The 22043-nt window shown below is 45.1% G+C and overlaps 1 protein-coding gene across 1 annotated transcript in view; it reads left to right on the top strand.

The window, feature by feature from the left end:
* Window positions 1-22043, top strand: part of kcnh2b (potassium voltage-gated channel, subfamily H (eag-related), member 2b) — a 95911-nt gene that overhangs the window by 35916 nt on the left and 37952 nt on the right. Inside the window, exons 4-7 of the mRNA XM_052054161.1 lie at window positions 14400-14555; window positions 15096-15306; window positions 16039-16361; window positions 16441-16652. Coding sequence (XP_051910121.1) covers window positions 14400-14555; window positions 15096-15306; window positions 16039-16361; window positions 16441-16652 — 902 coding nt within the window. The remainder of the gene's footprint in view (window positions 1-14399; window positions 14556-15095; window positions 15307-16038; window positions 16362-16440; window positions 16653-22043) is intronic.

Here is a 22043-nt window from a genome sequence, read left to right as displayed (position 1 = left end):
TCGTGAGAATTTAAGGTTGGAGGGGAGCCCACGAAAAGAAGAAAACAGATTTTAAGGGTTTTTACTGTTCTGACCAAAGATTATAGACAATAAACGGCTCATGTTGTCTCGAGGAAGACAAGTAGTCATTGAGTAGAGTACAAGTTGTTGAACTAGCGTAACAGGTCAAAAATGTGGCCAAAATGTGGCATTTTTATTGTTGACCGATTTTGTTGTTAAGGCTGTACTACAATTTTCGATGAAATATGCAGTCTGCCAAAGAAAGCTTTAGTCGATTTCTCAGTTGGTATGCTGCCTCATATTATCCATCCATTAAATAACATCCGCCCATGCATTTTCTATTCTAGAAGTACTCTACCTTCCTTCCACACGCTTTGGACACATGCATCCTATGTCAAATAAAGCAGCAATTGGATGACTGTCAGCCACTCGACATCAAACCTGTGATTAAATGGAGATCGGCCTGCTGGGACGTGCACCAGCTCGTCTCCCGCAGCATCCTAAGTGGGCTTAAAAGAAGAAATTTTCCAAAGCGGGTGACAGGTCTATTAAAGGTGAGGTCAAGGTGCTTGTGTTGGGCCCAAGGACTCTCTATGTCTCCCTTTTCTTTGCTTTGGTAGGCCCTCCATAATCCATCAAGTCCTTTTTATCCCGGTGAAGCAACCACCCACTCATTTATCGGCTGCTCCCAAAGGCTGCCTCCAATTCACGTCGCCGCTTTCTGATTTAATTGTACAGTTCGGGATGACTGGCTTTCACCTTCAGCTTCCACCGAGCTGAGCGCAGCTCATCCCCCCCATTCAGTCCAGTCATTCACGTTAAGGACGAGGAAAGGGAGGCCGCGACGGAAAGGCTTAGCCGTTGTCTCGTCTCTTTTATTTCACGTGAATATGCCGCACCCGCTCAGGGCGCAAAGGGCAAAACAGTAGTGTCCACCAGTCACATTTTTTTTAATCCTCTTTCAAAACTTTGAGATGAGTCAAATTCACCTTAATCACCACCTCTGCACTGCGAGGCCGACGTGCTATCCAGTCGACCGCCCCGTTGTGAAACGTAGATGTTTTAAATGGCGTTTATGGAGTAATGGGTTCGCTGTTATTGAGGGATCACTGTGCATGGACAGTGGAAAGTTTCTGATTAACTTTCCATTGAGTCGTTTGCATCAGCTGAAATGTAAGGCAGTGGCTCTTTTGTGTTGAACAAACTGTGTGGAACGGGTAAGTGGGTCTTGTTGTTGGAAAGTCCTAACCGTAGGCAGATTTTGAAACCATGCCAACAGAATATGAGAATGCACTTTAAAAAAAAAATCATTAAACCTTATTTTCAAAATGTCACTGAGCGTGGAAAAAAAAAAGATACGAAATTAGAGGACAGCAAGCGGAGTTCTCTGCCGCTGGATAATTGGTCACAGGAAAAAAAAAACATTTGAGAGCCATTTGCGATTTAATTATCTCAAATATGACAGTCATTAAAGCGGCTTATCCTTTGTACACCGAAGCCGAATGTTCCCTTCTGGCTCTTATCATCCAGTGTGCAAAATTGCCAAAGTGTAACTCTACGAAGCCCTTTTGAACTGTTCGGCGTGTTTATGGTATTGACTGATGATGCAGTATGACGGGAACGCATGAAAAGAAAACGGGTGTGTAGTTATCCTGAGCGTGTAGTGTGTAGGCGACATGTATATTTCTTTTAAATCTGGATTTAATGAGCTGCTGGCGCGCGGCCCGCAGATATTGCCAACTGTATAGCGTATGGCTGATATTGAACGCAATATTAAGTGCACGGCGGATGAAAGAACGTGCATGTTGTTGCTGAATCGATTTACAATTCGCGATTCTTTAGTTTTGCTTTAGTTTTGCCGGGGTTGTTAGCGGAGATACGGAGAGTCTTCGCCGCAAATGAATGTTATGCTGTAGGATGCGTTTGGAAATAGTATCAAGGCAGATATAAACATTTGTGGCTCGACAGTTAATTGCTGTTTTCCCGTCGTGGAAGAGTTCGATCCCGATCCATGCGTTAGCCAAGGTCTGCAGTCAACGTGCCAAGTACATAAAATGTATCCTGATTTGTTAGGCTACAGCGCACCCGCACCCCACGCGAGTATAAGCGGATTGTAAAACGGATGGACCATAAAACATGGTCCATCATAGGGTTCAAATTTATTTTGGCCTATCGCTATCCCATCACACACACACACCAACAACCAGTCACACTTGAATACACACACTTGAAGAATTCAAAGTCTTCCATTAACCCTAAGAAGCGTGAGTTGGTGCGTGGGAAGAAGCGTAATTACCATTCAGTACATGTACAGTACATGTAAGGGATCTTAAATCTGTTATGGTCTATGATATTTTGCCTCATTGCGAGTACTTACAAACCCTTAAAGCTTATTCCTTTGGAGACCCTTTGGAGAACCTTTGTCATTAGTATGCAAATGCAAGAGCGTCCTACTGTGCAGTAAATAAATTTTGTTGTAATTAAGTTTGTGATGTATTTGCATAACGACGTGCTCACTCTGACCAGGGCTGTTTGAGACAAATGGCAAAGTGCTCTTCTAGACACAGGCTGCAAAGGACAGATCAATGTTTGGACTTGAAGTAGAGTTGTCTTTTATATCACGGCTCCTCCAAGTGCTCCCTGCACTCTAGATTTAATCTCTGCAAACCGTTTCAGATTGCTTTAAAAAAAAAAAAAGACACCGTCTACCGCACAGCTGTCGTCTGTATAAGTTATCACTTTGCAGTTTACCACACGCTCCGGCTGATATTACCCAGCATACCATACGGAACTGCCCATAAACTGGTCTGCCAGTATCCCCAAAACACATTTTACACGTGATAATAACACAGCATGTCGGCGCACAGAATGGTGGTTGATAAATGGTCATTGCCATTTTGAGCACGTGCTGTCTGTTGCCTTTACCGTTCTCAATCTTGCGCCCACGGCCAATAGCGTTTGCCGCACACAAAACAAAGAAAGACATTCGGTGTCAAAAGTGCTCAAGCGTGTTCGGGAATGAAAGAAGTTCTCCAATTTCAAGTTGTGAAATGTATTATCTTATGCAATAAAGTATGCATGGGCGCTGCATAAACATTTGCTTATACCATTAAAAAAAAAAAAACATTATTGGAAGGTTCCATTATCAGGTAAAAATTATAGCTGAAGTTGCTGCGACGCTTACAGTGACTTAAAAATCACAATACACCGAAAGCACCAAGCAGCCAAGGAGTTTCCTTTCTTCATCTCATCACGGCCGTCTGCTTGAGTTGTAATTTAAAGGAATGGTCTGTTAATCTTGAGTGAAATTGGATTCGACCAGTGCGGTCTCTCGGGAAATTTTCACCTTTCAAATTCTTACTTTGTTTTGATTGGAAGACCAATCTTCTGTTTTACTTGATGAGTTGATACATCTACGCGTATTAAAATGACAATTTCCGCTCGGACACGATTCTTTAATGCATTGAGACGTTTCATGATGTGCTGTAATTTCAATTTTAGCCTTACATTCTCAGCCTTAATCATTCTGCCGAGATTAAATGTGACCGAGAAGCTTTCCCCACAGCGCCTTCATTATAACGACGGAGAGAAAAAATCTCAGTCATTCATATTTTGACATTTGCAGCCGATGGCCAGGCCCTCTGTGGGCCTAGTGGCATAATGTCCAGTTTTAACATTCCGAATAGACAGAGGGTAGAAAAAAAAAGCCTCCTTCGGCCCTCATAAAAATAAACAAATAAAACCTCTGAAATGCCCCTCTGAATAAGGTATCATCTTACACATAACAAACAGGATTGCTGTTGTAATTACACCCAATGCAATGAAAAGAAAAAAGAAAAAGAAAGAGGAAATTGTTATCGACAAACTCCCGCGCCGCGTGAATAGCTGTGTATGTTGCATGCCAAAGCGCATTGTCTCTTATGTCAGTAAATGCATCGGACGGAGTCGGTTAACGGTGGAACCCGATGGTCCGGTCAACTGTGAAGTAAACACTCATTAACAAACGTTCCCATTGATCACGCAGAACAACGGGGCTGAAGGCGCACGCGCTCGGGTGGCCGCAGTCGACGATGTGTACGAAGCGCATCTATAGTCGGAACGCGTACTCTTAAATGAGCATCGAACGGTCAATATATGTGAGTGCTCAAAGAAAAAAACGTTTTTGGAGGTCATCTGAAGATTCATGTTGAGCACACAGATTTGTAAAAATTGACAAGAACCGCATTAGCTGATTCCGTTGACCATCAACCCCACTCAAGTCATTTTGAAAAGATTAGCTCCACATGGATACACGCTTGGAAATGAAAACATGTTAGGGCTCCATTATTTTTGCACGAGTGATCGGCAGCTGCTTCGGCACCTTCATTTAAATCTCCTCTGATTTAAAGCAGGGGGGGTCCCCCTCGTTTCCCCCTTAAATTAAATCCTGGTGATTGACTTGCTGCTCTGTTGTGTTTAAGCGCTCGGTGCCATTTAAGTAGCTCAGTCAGGCAAGGAGCCCCGACGTGTGTTGTTCAAATCCCGCATTGATGTCTGGGTGTTTACTAGCTGATGAAATGTATTGATTACGGGAGATAAGTGGCATTGTACTCGTGTCAGCTTGACATGAGTATTTGGCCTTCGCGTAGTGGCGCCATGAATTTTTGAGAGAGAAAATATTGATCGGAAATGACCTCAGCCGCAATAATACTGGATGGGCCGGACTAATGGGAGCTACTTTGCTTCGCGTCACTTCACGGATCTTTATTTAGATCGTCTAAAAAGGAAACTGTTTTAGCTTAAGATGGTCATATTTTCTGCTTGGAACATGGACAGGCAGAAAAGTGACGGCACTGGCACGATTTCAGGAACCCAAAGGTCTCGGATTAATGTGCGCCCTGTTCATCATTGAAGCCCAGCCAGAATGGATCAACGAGAGGACTTGCTACTGGCTACCGATTCCTGAAAGCCAAGCACCGCATGAATTAACCACGGCCCTCTCAAAGGACAAAAGAGAGGGCGGAGGTTGAAGAGGGAGGGCCGAAAGGACGGTCTGACAGGCCGAAGCAGATGTCAGGTTCTTTCCGAGATGTCACGATGACGATCCGAGCCACAACTGCGGGTCACTGTTTTCCAAGGTTAACGACTCTCAGCTTAGGCTCGTGTGTTCACGCGTGTGCCTGTTGAGGTTAAAAGTTGCCGAAGCAAGGGAATGAGCGCTAGCGCGAATGGAGGGCGCCGCACACGGCCGCCTGCTGACTGACAAGATGCCAACCGTGGGCACCATCAAACGGGCACGGGGTCGCCACTGCCGTCTTACTTACGGCGGCGAAAAGACGATGACACAGGGATCGCTCACTCGACTAATGCTGACACACAAGCCGGATGCGTCGTCACTCAACGCCGAGCGTCGGCCGCAAGATGAGATCGTCGCAAAAGTACCTTGACTCATATGGGCCAGCAGACAAGAAGGGTCAAGTTGCGTCTTTGCAATCGGAGTCTTCATTATCTGGCCCATTTCATGCTGCTGACTTGACTGAGTTTTTTGATGTGATTGCGAGATTGCTTTGAGCATCGACACCCGTGGTGTAGCTTCACCCTTCTCCGGCTGGAAAGCGAATCAGAGATCAAATTAGTTATAAGCGAGGGCCCGATTCTATACCATTCGTGGGTCTTTTTCATTTTTTATTTTTTTAACGGCGTTACTTCATTTTGTGGTGGAAAGAAAGGAAGGGGGAAAAAAAAAAGAAGAACCTCAAGTTGTCACCTTATCTCACACTGCGTATCGCGTTCCTGGTAAAAGATGCAGCAAGTGACAGAATGAGACCGGTTCAGTCAAGCAGGCCAGCGAGCTGTTTGATTTGAGTAATTGAGGCCTTGGGAGGGAAAGCAGGCTCATCACCAAGAACCAGACCAGCATCAGGACTTGCGCCATACGCTCAACGGCTTTTCAGTCGCCTTTCAGGACAGTCGCCGGTGAATTTTGTGTTTCATATTTGTTAATTCAATAGCTCTCTATGAGATTGTATTGTCAGAAGAGAGACAACTGAAAGTACCCGTGGACATGGAATAAAGCGGTCACGCTAATCATGGATACCGTGCATCGTGATTGACGTTCATAGAGAAGCGCAAAAAGGAAGTCCACACTGAAACAAACAAACAGAACCCCCCCCCCCCCTCCACAGTGTGTTCCATTGACTCCATTTTAGTCGGTCAGGTTGTACGCAATAAAATCACATGAATGAATGCTTCAAGGCTTTGGATCAAATATACAATGATTCATACTTGGAAATGCCCTTTTTATTGCTCAGTCAGCAGGAGAAGAGGCTCCCTTCTGGTGTTATATTATTTCGAAGCGCCGCCATATGCCACAAGCCAAGACTGAAATGGGAAAGGGAAAACTTATAAAATATTAGTCAGTCTCCAGACGTTTGTTTTCACCATTTGCATCTGACACCCAAAATATCATGGCGCCTGCTCATTCCGAAACACATGAACCAGTACACAAAAATGGTACTGACATTTTAGGGATAAATGATCATCAGATGGATTTAAAAAAAAAAAAATTAAAAAAACACGGATTTTGCTTCTTAACTCGTATTCCACAAACAATTTTAATTTGTAGACTCATGGGGGGTGCGTCAAACATATTATTGGCAAGGAAATTTGTGTGTGTGTGTGTGTGTGTGGGGGGGGGGGGGGGGTTGACGTCCGGGGGGGTGGGGGGGTTAAAGTCAGGTGAGAATTTACGTTTTATTTGTTTGCCGAAACGCTTTCACCATACCCCAAGGGATGAGTCCCAAAAAACCGAAACTGATGGAAGGAAATCCAAACTTGCAGCCACGGAGAAGAGGTTTAATACCATTTGCAAACTCTAAGAAGGAAAGCAGGACGCAGGAAGCGATACATGACACTGCAAAAGAAAGAAAACCCCGATGGCCGGCTCATGAGGGGAGGATGGAATGAACCGAATGAAGAAAGGAGGCCTCGAGGAGCGGCACCGTGACCGGATCTCATCTTAACGTTACCGTCAGCTTCTAATTGCGCCGATTAAATTGGTCTCTCTGCATATATCCTGCGAGAGCTCGAGCGTGATAGCCTGTAGTGTTATCATTGACATTGTGATAATTGTTTAATTGCGCTGTGGCTTGAGCTTCAGGAAGGCTTCACCTCATAATGGCCTCTTCCCTTCCCGTCGGAGCGGAGGAGAGATATTCTCCCGTTGACATTATCGTCTCTCGGAGACCTTGTCAAGTCTGTGTTTTGTTGAGCTGAGCGTCTAATTCGGGTCGGGGCCGAGGGTGGGTGCGTTGACGGAGAGAAAGAGAGGAAAGCTCTCAAGTAAATAAATACATGAAAAAAAAACTCATTTGGGGTGCAACTTTTGTTAGATTTTGGCTGGTTATTTGTCAACGGGAGGGATGTTTGAGAGGTCACATTGAGGTCACGAAACTCCGCCCCTCTCATTATTTAGACCTCTAAAAGCAGTCATCCCTTTTCTCTTTAACTCGTAGGTACACTCCAGAAGTATGCTTTGCGTTAAAATTGACTTGTGGCGGTTTTTATGACGCAATAGCTCCTAATTAAGAATCTCTCACAACATAGCGGCAGTCCGACTGCAATTTGATTCGCCGCCTACATAGCGTTTAAGATCTCAACGGGGTCGCAGACGCTTGAGTCGGCGAGGAGTCTATCGTGTCATGTCGCCATGATGTACAGTGCGCTGTGTGTACGGGTACTACCCAGGTAAAGAGTCATTTATTATCCCGCCGTCAAAAAGTGATGACAGTTTGCGAGAGAGGCATAGAGTCGAGGCGCTATATCACATTCCCGACATTTTGTGCAGCCACCCGATTTGACTTTGCCGAAGAAAATGTGCTGTCAAAACAAAGGCATAAAGCGTGCCGTATATTATATATGTTTTTGACAGTCAAATTTCCACGCTGGAGCCCTGTTGAGTCCCCCCCCCCCACACGCCACCTCCCCATTGGATTGTTTTACAGCAGTACTTATGCATGGCAGCACAGGAATGATTTAGGAGGCGTGCGTCCGATGCTTCACTGTGCGTGCATTCCCTGGGCGTCGTGACTGTAGACGGTGTGTGTACTGCGTTCTCCTCCGAGGTTTATTTATCGTGCCCACTAAAACGGTTCACAACACGGCTCGCACCTGCAACTTGTTTGTGCCGTGTTCCTCGTGGTGCCGATTGTATCTCGCCAATGTACACAAATAGCAACCGGCTCACTGAACAGGTGAGACGTTTTCACACGGATAACGCGCTGGCGCCGACATGCAAATGCAATGTGACGGCAGAGAATGCATCTGTCCCAACACGAACTTGAGCCTGTGAAATATTTATATAAGCCTACCTGTAGCTGGATTCAATTGCTCTGCGTGAGTGAGTAAGTGAGTGTGTGTCAGGTGATCAGATGTCCTTGACTGCCGGTAACTATTTTGAAGACGACATCATCTGGCACGGGGCCGGCCGATGGCCCGATGACAGACTTATGAATGGCGATTTGCAGGTTACTGCCGCTCACCTACGTACTTCGGGCCCGTACGCTGACGAGGCTTCTCTCGCTCTCGCGATGGTGCAGCGATTAAAACACAATCCGTTCCAACTTCTAAACCAACCAAATTTGATAGCTTATTCATTCACTGACAATTCTAGTCCCACGATCAGACATGTACAAAAACAAACTAATTGTCACAACCAGCACACCCCCCCCTCGCCCTCTCCCTCATTATCACTTACTGCTCAGATGGCAAATACTCTTTCGGGCTACAAGTTGCGCCCGCTGAAAGTCATGACAGTTCGCGCTTGCGCCAAGCTGTGATCAACCGCAGCTGTTACATACTTTACAGGCTCCCAGAATAGAATCGTGACACTAACGACAATGTTCACGAAGCGATGACGGAATACAAAGAGGAAGCGAGTCAGATGATTAGGGACGGATGCGGCTAAGTCCCCCTGATCTAACTCGGGGCATTTCTGCACAGATTTTTGGAGTACTGGTGTTCATAATTGCCGTTTGTCCATAAATCGCCTGATGCTTGAGATGGGAGAGCTTCCTGTCAGGCCGCCCGCCGAGATTGTGCTATGAAATATATTACCAAGGCTGGGTGCGGTTACCGATAATTAAAACCCATTTTTCACGGTGGGCACTTGATATGTCGAGTTATGCTTTATTGGTTACGGATCATGGTTATGGATGAACAAGAGTGAAATATACTCGCGTGATTCCAGGCTCAAGATCGATGGGGATGAAGAAGGCGTGCATATAAACATGACCATTTCCGATTAAGTTTTTTGATGTGGGGAACATTTGGGTGTGCAAGAACTGCTTTTCTCTGCATAGGATGTATTTTATATTCAATAAAATCAAGAGCAGGTTTCCCGAATCAGGAATCTTCATCTAGCTGTTTCAAGGTGATCCGGCCCTCCACCCAATTTAAAGCTCTTGCTCCTCAGGCAGGGGGATGCCGCTATTTATTTCTGTATTTATTGATTGATTTAACATACGGATGTGTACATTCAAGCAGATTATGGATTGATGTGACAGTGAATACATCACCGGTGGTCTAACCTCACCTCAGGATCAACGGGGGGGAAGTGCGGGTGGGAGAAGGGTCAAAAAGGAGTCACGGAACAAGAAGAGGAAAGTGCTAATGAGACAGATTGGGGGTGGATGTGAAAGGCTTGGTGTCGGTACGCATCCATCTGAGTGTATGGAACATAACAGTTGAAGCGGCTGAGCTTCGGGCTCGTACTGTTGCCTTCTGGTATCCATCACACAACCTATAAAACTATGGCTGGTGACAGACTGCAGTAAAGAGCCGCTCGCGCGCACACATATACACACACACACACACACACACACACATTGACAGTTCACTTTGTGTCCGCTTAGGAAATGAGCACCCGGGAAACCACTGTTGTGTGCAAAGGTGTATCTTTGGGTTTTTATGGGATTTGAATCTGTCGTATTTATATGGTATCGCCCCCCAGTGGACGTTTCTGATGAATTTATTTGTTTTTTTATATATATATATTCTTGGACATTAAGATAAGTTACAATTTGATATCTATTTCACCTGGTCTGAAGAAATGAATCTCTTTTGTTTGCAGTTGAGCTGCAGTAAATGTCGTACCATCAGGGGATAACCACGTCGGCCGCCATGTTGTACGATGCTTTGCTCGCGTGCTGACAAAAAACAACTGAAATAGGGTTGTTTTGTACTTACAACCAAAACATGTGGAGAGGGAGTGGGCAGCACCGCACAAAAAAAAAAAAAAAAGAAAAATACAAATGAAATCACTTCAGATATGGAACCTGTTGTCAACATACTCGACCGCCACTTGAATACACAACTATGGCTGGATTCCATGCAAATAGCTTGAGTCTCCTGCTTCCCACCTGGTCATTGACAGCGCTGTTGTTTGCTAGTGTGCAACCTACAAATTTCCCATTCAAATAAGCTCAACTGAAATATTGTTCAGTGACCCCCTCCCTACCCTTTATAGACACACATACACAAGTTTGGTTAATTGGCGTTTGGCTGATGACCAGCACAGGGCGTATCGTGCCTATCGACCAAGTTCGGCTCCAGCTTGCCCACGAACCCGATGATGCGCTATTATACAAACGGATGGACCCTGAGAAACTTCAGCAGTCATATCACATTTTTGTTGAGCTTCAGTCACGATGTTGCAGAGGAATGGAAAAAAGCCCAAAAGTGACATGCCTGGATTCACGGCCATGTGTTTGGAGGGGGGGGGGGGGGGGGGCACTCTCAATCTCAGTGCTGGAAATTGAAAACACTCTTCAGGCACATGCCCTTCGAAGTATTCAGCCGAATTGGCACAAAGAATGAAAAAAATAAATAAATACTCCAACCAAAAAGTGTAAAGAATTACAGACATGTTGCGAGTTTCACAAGCGTGAAGCATTTTCTCTTGAATGCCTTGGCAGACTCAATTTGTGGGGCCTTTCTCATCGTGAGTGCAGCGGTGACGTTTCATCTGTTCATAAACGCCGTCTGCGACATGAGCCGAGTGGCTTCGGGAGGCATGCGGCCATCTCTGCTGGATGTGTTTGACGCCGCAGTCTCACTTGGTATCTTTGGTGGGAGCACCTTGACGGTGTGACTATCGATCCGTGTCATCTCAGGGACTTTGGGGCTTGTAAAAGACCCTAATGGCACTCGAAGCTCTTACTGTCGCATCACAGCTATGCAACATTTATGTCTCCTTTATTGGAGCCCGTAAATCAAATTTCTCACACTTTTAACAGGATCTTTGGCAACTCATGCTGCACATGGATACCTAGCGTAGACATCAACTTGAATTTATGGTGACTAAAGTCAGTGCAGCTCTGCTTACCTTTTGACTTTGAAAAACTGGCAGGGAAGTCATACGCATGTGAGTTTAGTAACAACTGAATTCCACTTTCTCAAAGCATTTCCCCGACAACCTTTGAGAATTCAACTTGTTTTTGCCTGGCCAGTCGTCTACCTAAATTTCCCCAAGGCCTTGCTAAACACAACTAGTCATCTTTTATTGAGGACATGTTCGCTCTGGGAACCCCTGTCCGGCCCCTTAAATCAATCTTACACACCGCTCAGCCGTATCTCCATTACTTCTAATTTTCCACCAACTGGGTGCAAAATGAGGCCTCGGCTGTGCCACATGAAACAGAAATACACAACAACATGCGCCTCACGGGCTCTCAACGGGAAATTGCTTTGCAACCGACTTCCAAATTGGCCACGCGAACACACGGCACAACACGCGCTTATTTGTCTCTATTACAGGTGAGGATGGCTGATGAAGTGTTGTCAGGAATACTTTGTGCTTCAACTGCTTCTAATCCTGCAACAATCTAGGGGAAAAATGTGCCGGGCTTCAACTTGATAGCAACCCGCACATGTGTGTGCTTGTGGATGTTTGTGTGTGTGTAATGTTAAATCACTTATCGCAGGACAGCTGACGCGCCATATCTTGGGCACAAGTGTTTGCAAGTCCAATATTAATAGTCTTTATGACGTTTACTCAGCGGGGCACCGCACACAGACGCATACACAAACTTAATTTCTGTTTCCATTTGCTGTTCCAGGGCTGTGCCACTCTCAAGATCAATAGACTGACTTTTCTGATGGCGCATAGTCAAACTGAGTATGATACCCGACGCAGCCCGCTTGTGTGTTTCGTCACAATGTGTTGTGATGCCCTGCCACCTAGTGGTGGACAAATCATGATTTCAACACTCTTCAGGTGTTGGGGGGGGGGGGGGGGATATAGCTTTCCTTGAGACATGAAACAAGTGGAAAAAGACAGTGTGTTTTTGTTGTCATTATTACGACATTATATCATACAGAACACACACGCTAAACATTTAGGTCAAAAATTGGGTCAAAAAGGGACTGATTCTACTTTTATTTATTGTGTGTGTGTGTGCGTGTGTGTGTGTATGTGTGTCATACAGCTCCATCTGGTGGGACATTGTACATAATGCAAGTGGCTGATTAAAGTGTTTGACGTTCAATTCAAAGATGAGTACTGCATGTTCATATCCGTGGTTGTTAGGTTTCGTTGCTCGGAACAATTATTTGGATGATGTGTTTGTCCATTCTACTTGGGAATGCAGACATTTCTAAATATGCTTTCATGCAATGGTCATGCAATCATCCCTCCATCTTTTATTTCTCACATCATTGTGATCATATGTTCAGGAATTAGCCTTGACGCTAAATAGAGCGATCCCATATTTCAATGCCAAATCCTTTGACTTGTCCAATAATGATCCAACGAGCAAAATAGAACAGATGGTCCAGTTTGAAGTTTTGCAAGTTTGTCGGCCTTCTAATTGAGTACACGTCGTCATTTGATCAGCAGATCACTGCACCTCCATGAAAAGTTTGCCCTCCGCACTTTTTATTTTATTTTATTTTTGTCAGTGTTGAGTGCGTTTTGATAATCTCCACTGGCTTTTGTAAATCACCAGCTGGTCCACGCTGAATTGGAATCAAACCAAGGGGATCATTTAGATGAAATGCTTGTTGCCCTCTGAACCTCAAAGCTCACTTCATGTCCAAAACACACGAGAGAGGCAGTTGGACTAAACAGACATAATTACACACAAGGGGAACCTCTCGGGTCCAACGGTCTCGTGATGTCAAAATGTACCCGGCAGAATGAAGAGGGCTGTTGAAATACCATTTATATTGGTCGATGTTGCCATTCAGTTCCTTGTTGGAGAACTGGTTTGTATATTCCCAAATTTAAACCGAGGTCAAATTAGGTTGACCCATAAAGACACCTTCCAAGCATTCTGAACACATGACAGTCGAGCTTATTTCATTAGTCTTGTCATGGAAGATTGTGACCGAATCGGCGTGTGACATCCCGTCTTTTGGCGACACCTTCAGCTATTAAAACGACACCGAAGGCAACATCGCGGCTGTTAAGCGAATCCGGGCATGAATCGCGATGACCCAGAAGCTTCTGAATGAATCCGAGCCTCTGCAAATACCGCCACGAGCACGTAGGCGTGCGCACGGACACATGCACACACTCTGACATCGAGCCAGATGGTGTAATCCTCTCGTTTTTCTCCATGTTTCATATTTTCCCCCTCCTTTGTGGGGATTATGCTGCCGTCCAATCGGATTTAGCCTCGCTCCCCGAGCTGTGTGGTGATATGAATGACTGGCACGCTGTCTGTTCCTTTATCTGCTGTATGAGTTGCATGTCAGCTGCCGTGGTTGTTAATTGTGGAGTTGATCGCTTAGCATCAATATGCAGGTAAGAGACATGAGGCCGGGATGCATATAGTTTTTTTTTTTTTTTTTTTGTAAGTTACTATTACTGTAGGTCAATGATCAGAGCAATACGATCCATTTTTAATGTTACTCCCACCATCTAAAGTAAAGACAATTCTTTCTCATCTGTTTTCTGTGTGTTGTGTATTCGGACCTGCTGACCTGCCATAGTTCCCCCGACCATTTACTGAACCGTAGAATCCAATTTCACGCTAATTTGTGGCACAATAGCCCCCATATGGAAGTGTGTGCATTTCCGATTACGGGCAGAGGGAATTCCATTCAAGAGTACAGTAGGATGAAACGTGCTGCGGGTGCACAAGTGGATCGTCAAATTTGCATTCGCGACCACCCGTTTTGTTTCACTAGAAAATGCAACGTATGCAACATTTGCATTCTTGTTCAGACACAGGCTGAATTTGGGAAAGGTATAAAGCTAAAGTAATAGCTCACGTAATCCATTTGGCGACAAGGTGCCTTTTTTTTTTTTTTTTTTAAAGCCATGCAATTTCACATTCCATGATAAGATGGCCTGGATAAAAGCTTCCACTGATTGCGATTGAAGTTGAAGTGAGCGTGATGTGTGTGTCCCCCTGCAGGTCAGTGCTTCCTATGTATGGTGGATGTGGTGCCCGTGAAGAACGAAGATGGCATGGTGATCATGTTCATCCTCAACTTTGAGGTCATGAGCGAGGAGACATTGCGGGACGGCAAACAGGAGCTCAACCATCGCCTTCCCACCTGGCTCGTCACTGGTAACTATTGGCTTGACTGTCGCTTGCACTGTTACTGAAGGGGCAGAGACGCATATAAGAAAGAAAACAAAAAGTTGAGTTGCCGTCGGGAAGCTACTTGCAAGATTCGATTGGAGCGTCACATCACTTACACGGCCCAACTGAGATTTTGGAATTTCAAGCTCACAGCTATCCAGTCAGTAATTGAAAAGCATCGGCGTAATCCACCTTGCTCAGTGTTCCATTCATCCGCATATACAACAGGTGGCCTGATATTTGCAAAGTAAAATTACTTATGTGAATCCTGTTTTGTTTTTTTTTAAATTACATTTGACAGAATGTTTTTTTTTTCTAAACTGTCTGTGAACTCAATGTTCCATACACAGTGTTGCTATTTTCTAATCAAATCATGCCCTGAACTTTGTAGCAATTTCCTCTTCAAAGCCTATTTCGGCTCAACACGATCCCGTTCAGATCTCCTCTCCGCATGGCTCTCTCCTTTCTGTGTAATTTTTTTTTCCCCCCATAAGCAAGTGTCTACCTTCTTGCCCTCTTCATCAGGTCGTCCCAGAGGCTTCAAGTTGCGCCTTCCGCTGCGCTCGCTCTCCAACAGCAAAGTGTCTCTGGATGACGCAGAGTCTGGCCGGATCCCCACTGCCACATCTTTGCCGCTGCACCCGGTCGGCCATTGTCAGAAGGCCCTCGGCTTGGGGGAGTTCATGCCCCTTCCCCCTATGCTGTCAGATCATTCCGAGCAAGTCAGTGATAGCAGGTAGAGCACATAGATTTGTTTTCATGAAGACGCGCGAGGGTTTCTGTGTTTTGATGAGTAGTTTCCCGGTACTTTTTCGGTAAACTGACAGTGAGCCCTGCTGCCAATAGAGAAAATCTACAAGTAGTTAACACCTCCTAAAGAGTAATTGTCTTAAGACGCCATGTGGTAAGAAACCAGTTTTTGATTAGGCAGAGCGACGGACTATCCAAAACACAAGTAACAAACTCGAGGCCCACGGGCCAGATCTGGTCCGCCACATTATTTTATGTGGTCCGCAAAAGCAAATCAAACATGTCAACTTCCATGATGCTCTCTAAATTGTTAACCAAAAAAATAATAATAACCATCATATCTTATAAATAAGAGAGATATCCTGAGCATTTACTTCCTCATGATAGGAACTTAAACAGGAGTTTAATCAACTGTTATTCTCAACTTCTCTACATGCTTTCAGTCATAACGGCCCTCCAAGGGAAACAGTAACTAAAATGTGGCCCGTGACAAAAATTTGTTTGACACCCCTGGTCTAAAAGAAGCTCCGACCCTTATTTCAACAAACGTCTTCAGTGCGCAAATTGCAAAAAGCAATACTTCTTTGTTGAAAGGGGCTCCAGTGAATTGGCGAATACTTTCCAAATTTAATAAGTGGTCTTTGTCAGCACAGCAGGTTGCGGTTTCTAATTCATTCTCAGGATCCCAGTTAAGCATCTTGTTTTTTCTGTTTCCAAGATCAGCTCTACAAAGTTGGCCAGAAGACCACGTGGAGGACCACCGCACTTTACTGGAATCTGTGTCTCTCGTACCCCCTCATGGACCTCACCACGTAACCCACTCGGTCGGGCCCCTTACCCAGTCGTCTCCTTGCGTGGCGTTGCACCATCGCCTCAGCCTCAACCAGGACGCCTCCGGCTCCAACTGTTCCCTGTCGCGCAGCCGCTCACGCGAGAGCTTCCACAGCATGAGGCGCGCGTCCTCCGTTGACGAGATCGAGGCCATGAGGCCTGACTGGGACCGGAAAAACCGGAGAGCCAGTGTCCGACTGGGAAGCACTGGTGCGAAAAATCGTGGTTAGAAAACAAAATCCCGTTTTTTTTTTTTGTCTGTCAATTTAACCCCCTTGTGCATTTGCAGGTGCAGTGAACAGTAAGTCCAACATACTGAACTCCACATCAGACTCTGACCTCATGCGGTACCGTACCATCTCCAAAATTCCTCAAATCACTCTGAACTTTGTGGATTTCAAACCCGACCCGCTCATCGCCCTGCCCTCAGGGGAGATGGACATCATCGCGCCTTGCAAACTCATCGACCGTACGCACAATGTGACGGAGAAAGTCACGCAGGTAGGACTGAGTTTCTTTCTCATGCGCGAAAGAGACGTAGCGTGTGCCGCTAATGAGCTGTCTTAGCCTAGATTGCGTTTGATGAAGCTCCTCACAACATCTCATGACATTAGCCTTGAAGTGAAATGGTTTGAGATGAGCCGAGATCGTGCGCTCTATGGTCACTTAAAAAAAAAAAGTTGCATTTGTGGTTGAAATGTCTTGAAAGTGTTTGCTTTCCTTGTGCTTGATAAATTAGCAGAGTGATGAGAAACTGATTCGGAGTTTTCGTAAAACATTTTATCCATGTGACTTGACAGCCTTTTATAACCTTGAAGAAACTCGTATGAGCAAGCGAAAGGGGTCGGGGAAGAGAGTATTAAAGATTAAGTTAAGCCATCTGTTAGGGCAAGAGTCTATCGGGAGTTACTAGAGGGAATAGGAATGATTTGATCCGATCGTGCTCTTTTTTTTTTTCACTCTCAACAGACAATAATCCAGAGTTGATGACGCAACACAACAATGTAATCATGCTACAGTATGCGAGTTGCAGACGGCAAGGTCAAAACAACACAATCCGAACTTGCTTTTTATGTGTGTGTGTGTGTGTGTATGGGTAGGGGGGCGGGATATACATTTGTCTACTGCAGAGAATATGGCTTGCTTGGGATGCGCAGAGCTGTAATGTCAACCCAGGCCTGAAGGTGGTAGCATCGCATTGAGACGTTTATTTTAAAGCCTCTCAAAATATGAACCCTGCATATGTATGAATAATTTAGATACTCCTTGAAACGCCTTTTTTTTTTGCCATTGCCATTTTTACATAGTTGTTTGTCGGATAATAACATTTTATTTGGTTCAGTGTTGTATTATGTCCTATATTGTTGGATAAATTCAGGTATATTGACCTGAATTTGGAGTATGGGGCTGGCACAAGCCACTGAAAGCTTAACAAAGAACACTTGTTGTGACATCATCATTACGTTAAGTGGAAGATAAGTCGTGCAGAGCAGAACGACATTATGGGAAGACTTTCCTCGGCACAGGGTACCATGGACAAGTCACAAGTCGGGCTCTCAATCCTTACAGAATATGAACAGTGTTTGCCTTCATTTGTGACCCGATTGCGGCACAAAACAGCCGTGTGAAGTTGGACATGATTTTAATTGTGGTTGTTCAGATACGTCTTTGTTTAGATATATGAGCACATCAACCAGCAGTTGAAAAAAAAACACATTAAACGTATGGAAGCTGTGAAATAGATCATGACTTTATTATTTTTTTTTTTTGAAAGGCTGAACTGAGCATTGAACTTATGTTTAGCCGTACACTTCTGGCAATGTCTCAGCAAAGCACTGTGTTTGTGAACTAGGGCAGAAATGAATTGAAAACGTGGGCTTTTCATCTGCACAATGGAAACCGCTTTCAGTCTACCTGGAGGAAAATAACTTCATTTATTCTGTTTAGAGCTGTGGATGAAACAGACAAGGCTGTGGCTTGGTTTGACTTGCCCCCCCCCCAGTTACTATTACCCCTTTATGTACGCATGCATCGTCTGTAACAAAGAAAGCAAGCTCCTCATAATAGGCATCGTATCACCGGCAGGCTGCTGTGTTATGTACTTGAATCTGCTTGTCCCGTTAGCGAAAGTGATTTTTTTTTCCTTTCTCCGGGTGATGTTTTCAGCATGTGACTATTGTATGTTTGACTATAATACATAACAAAAAATACTCCTTCTATGCTCTGGCACCAGTGGCTCGATCTCTCAGTTAAATTGGCCGGAATGGAGTCGAGAAGCATGTGACACAGTCAACCTGCAGGACTGTAATTTAGCCGCCTGCTCTGTGGCTCCACCTCGATACCTCAGACTGATTGAGTGTTTTCCCCCATGCGAGTTCAATGACCCACAAAGTAAAGAAGCGTCTTGTCGGTGTCTTGAAGCCATGCATATATATTTCCATCACGTCTGCTCATTATTCAGATGAGGCATATTGTAATTCTTTGAATAGATCCAATCGTTCTTTTGCAGATCTCTCAGTCACACCCGTCTGCTCACGCTGACGGCTAATAATTGCTATTCTCACCCGACAAGCGTGATGGAGATAATTATAACCTATTCAAATTAAAAATAAAAAATACACTTCAGTATTGTACTATTGTGTGGCAAATCTTTGATTTTCTAGTGTTAATCACGCGCATTTGTCATTTCGCACGCATGAGTGATGGGCTAACAAAAAATGGGTTGAAATGGTTGAACGTCGTCCAGCTAATCTATATCTACCTAATCTGTTTCCCTTTCTGTTTCCAAAAGCACGGAGCAGACATTGATTTTGCCATTTGCAACGCTCTATATAACTTTAGTTGTTCGAAAGTAAATCCGGGCTCGGGCTGTGTAAGAACATGATGACACTGTCCCACGGGGCAATCACGATTGATTTGAGTTGAAATGGAAAATGTTCCATCATTAACACGTGTGCGGTATTACTTCTAAATTAACTGCCAGGAACAATGTAGCTTTGCTTCAAGGTTGCCTGGATTTCGCTTTGCACGTCAAACTTTTCCGATTTTTAAAAGGCAACTCTAATCGTGTGAGCAGATAATCTGCCGTGACCTTTGAAGCGCAAGCCGAGATATATGTGCTCACATTGTACTGACTGACTGAATGTCAGTCCATTTTTTTGTATTTGTTTTGGGGAAAAGAGTGCTTTGCCGCCATTGCTTGGCTTTTACGGGTGATGGTGGATCTTTGCTATTGGCGGCAGGCCTCTGTCCCGTCATTTGTGTCAATTGTATGTCCAGTATGACGGCATATGCATACAGCACAGATAGAGATGATGCGCATTTCGTTTTTATCAAGTAAAACAATCACCTTTAACAACCACTGTCAGATATGTCTCGGGAGGAGGAGGGTGATGAAAAAAATAATAATAATAATTTTGGAGAGGGCACCCAGGTCCCCCAAGCAATCCTGTTAGCAAACACTCATCATTGTCTTCAGCGTTTTATCGTTTACATTTTAAAATTTCTTCCTACTCTGGCGGTCTGTGTTCTTGATTTTGTATTATTTTATTTTATTTTGCATCACTTTGCCAGTTATCCTTGAGCACCCCCCCCCCCCCCCCCCACTGTTCTTCCCCTTCCCCACATCCCTCCGCACTGTTGCACGGTGTGACCCATTTCCTCTGCCCCGGCCCCATTCATCACGGGGCTCCTCATCATAACAGGTAATTGAATCAGAGAGGGGGTGGACACAAACACTGAGAAGTTTGCTGTTTCTGTTGCTTTCATAGAAATGAAACCGTGTGGGTCCAAGTGCCGAATTGCAATCTGAATACGGTGTTTGACCGCGTTGACGTTCAACTTCACACACGTTCTAACCCGCCTTTCTCACCGCACAGTTGGGTCAGAGGCGGGGTACACCCTGGACCGATCATCGGCCAATCGCAGGCCCCTGCCGTGAGCAGAGAGCAAATTTGAATCTCTGGGAAGAGGTCTCTAGACTCAATTTAAGTTACCTGAAATGCACCCTTTTGTTCCATCGCACAATCAATGCCCAGAGGTTCGACGGTTCCGGTAAGATCAGGTCTGGTAAGTGAGCCGGTCAGGCACCCGCCTCGGCCCAATCCATCATGCCGCGAGCAAGCTGGAGGGCGGGGCGGTGAAGCCGGCTCATCTCAAGAGGCAGCGGAGTGAACCAAGTGCGGAGCCAGAGCGCTCCGTCACTGACACACAAGCATACGCGTACGCGCCATGTTTTGTTGAAGCCCACCGCTACAGCGTCTAATAGTTTGTGACACATGAGGTGCTATTACTCTGTGAGGTTGCATACTACATCCGAAAATAGGAATGAGAGGATGCCACTTTGAAGTAGAAAGAAAAAGAAAATGCATTCATGCACTGGGAGAACGTGAAAATGTCCAGCTGACAGGTTTGGAAAATTATGTTGGCGTTAGTTGTCAGGATGATGCAAGTGAAGCATAAACGTAAAGGCCTGGTTTTTGCCTAGTGCCGAACCGCTTGATTGCGGGGATAACAAAAAAAAAAAGGGGAGTCCTTTGCTTGGAAGTTGAACACCAACATTTTGGTATACCGTCTCTCCTCGTCGATGTCACAAATTTGCACAAGCAAACACATTCGGTGTGCTTACGAGCAAGTGGATGTGAACTTTCGAAGTCACCCGTAAGGTCGACACCTAATGGGAATCAATAGCTGACTCGCTGCGTTATGTCTCTGAAGCACACGTGCGCACACACACATCACTAAATGTGATTACCTTTAGCACGACCGCGGTCGCCACCGGAGAATACGAAACCTCTCCCGAGATCAGCGCGGTGGTGGCTCCTTGTCGTTTGACAGGTTCTGGACGCAGATGCTGCCATTTAAACCCACTCGTTATCTCTGACCTTTGATCAGACCTTGAACCCCCCAGAAATATCAGCGTAAACGCCACCCGGGTTGTGCTGTCCCGTATTTATAATACAACACCCAGAAAAAAAAATTAAAGCATCTTTTCCCCACCGAGTCAAAAGATGTTGCAATGCTGTCTTTATTGGTCTTGTAAATTTGACTTCATGTGAACTGAAAGTAATTCCTGAATTCAGTTTGGCAGCTAAAAAGTAATTTCCTCAATTAGAATCCGAATTCTGAGGGGACTCAAAAAGGTCGAGCGAAGAAAGTGGTCAGTGACTGGACTATTTAAGAAGCATGTGTTTTTGAAATCACGGGCGGTGCCACAACAGATTACAGTCAGCGTTCTCATATTAGCTTGGCCAGGAGATGCGATTATATGTGGATGGGGATTCTCCATTGTCTGCCCATTGGCTTGTGTGAGGACCATCTGCACGAGCAGCTTGCGCTGTGATGCTCACACACATACGCAGGATTTCTGGTTCATCTGTGCGCTAACGAATCACGGTCTACACAAATCCACACATTTGCAATGCATCACGTCGATAAAAGGAGAATTCAACAGTACATGCGAATGTGAAAAGGAAAAAAAAAACTAAACATACGACGGCCACGTAACACCCCAGGCCTCTTTATATTCCAGTGCTGTGAAAAATCGCCATCTTGTTCTTATTTAGGTGAGCTATTTTCCTGACTAAAGAACTGCTGAGCGCACCACTTTCCAATTAAGGAAAATGACCACCCCGTGCAGGAGTACCACAGGGATTTGTTGGAGGATCCCATCATAACGTGCGCGGCCCGTCATGAGTTGCAGTCTGGGCTGGGCTCCTCAGAGCTGACATTCTTGGCATAACACCGGCAGTGGCAAACTCATTTGGCCCAAAGTTAAACTCTGTGGGAAGCTTTTCTCTGCGCTTGGCTCTCTAATATACTCAAGTTGACTCGGCATCGTTTGTGGAGTAGAAGTGGAAAAGCCGTCGAAAGTAAAACAACGTGTGGCGTATC

The sequence above is a fragment of the Hippocampus zosterae genome, chromosome 20 (assembly GCF_025434085.1).
Source record: "Hippocampus zosterae strain Florida chromosome 20, ASM2543408v3, whole genome shotgun sequence".
Lineage (NCBI taxonomy): Eukaryota > Metazoa > Chordata > Actinopteri > Syngnathiformes > Syngnathidae > Hippocampus > Hippocampus zosterae.
This window is presented reverse-complemented; position numbering and strand designations above follow the sequence as displayed.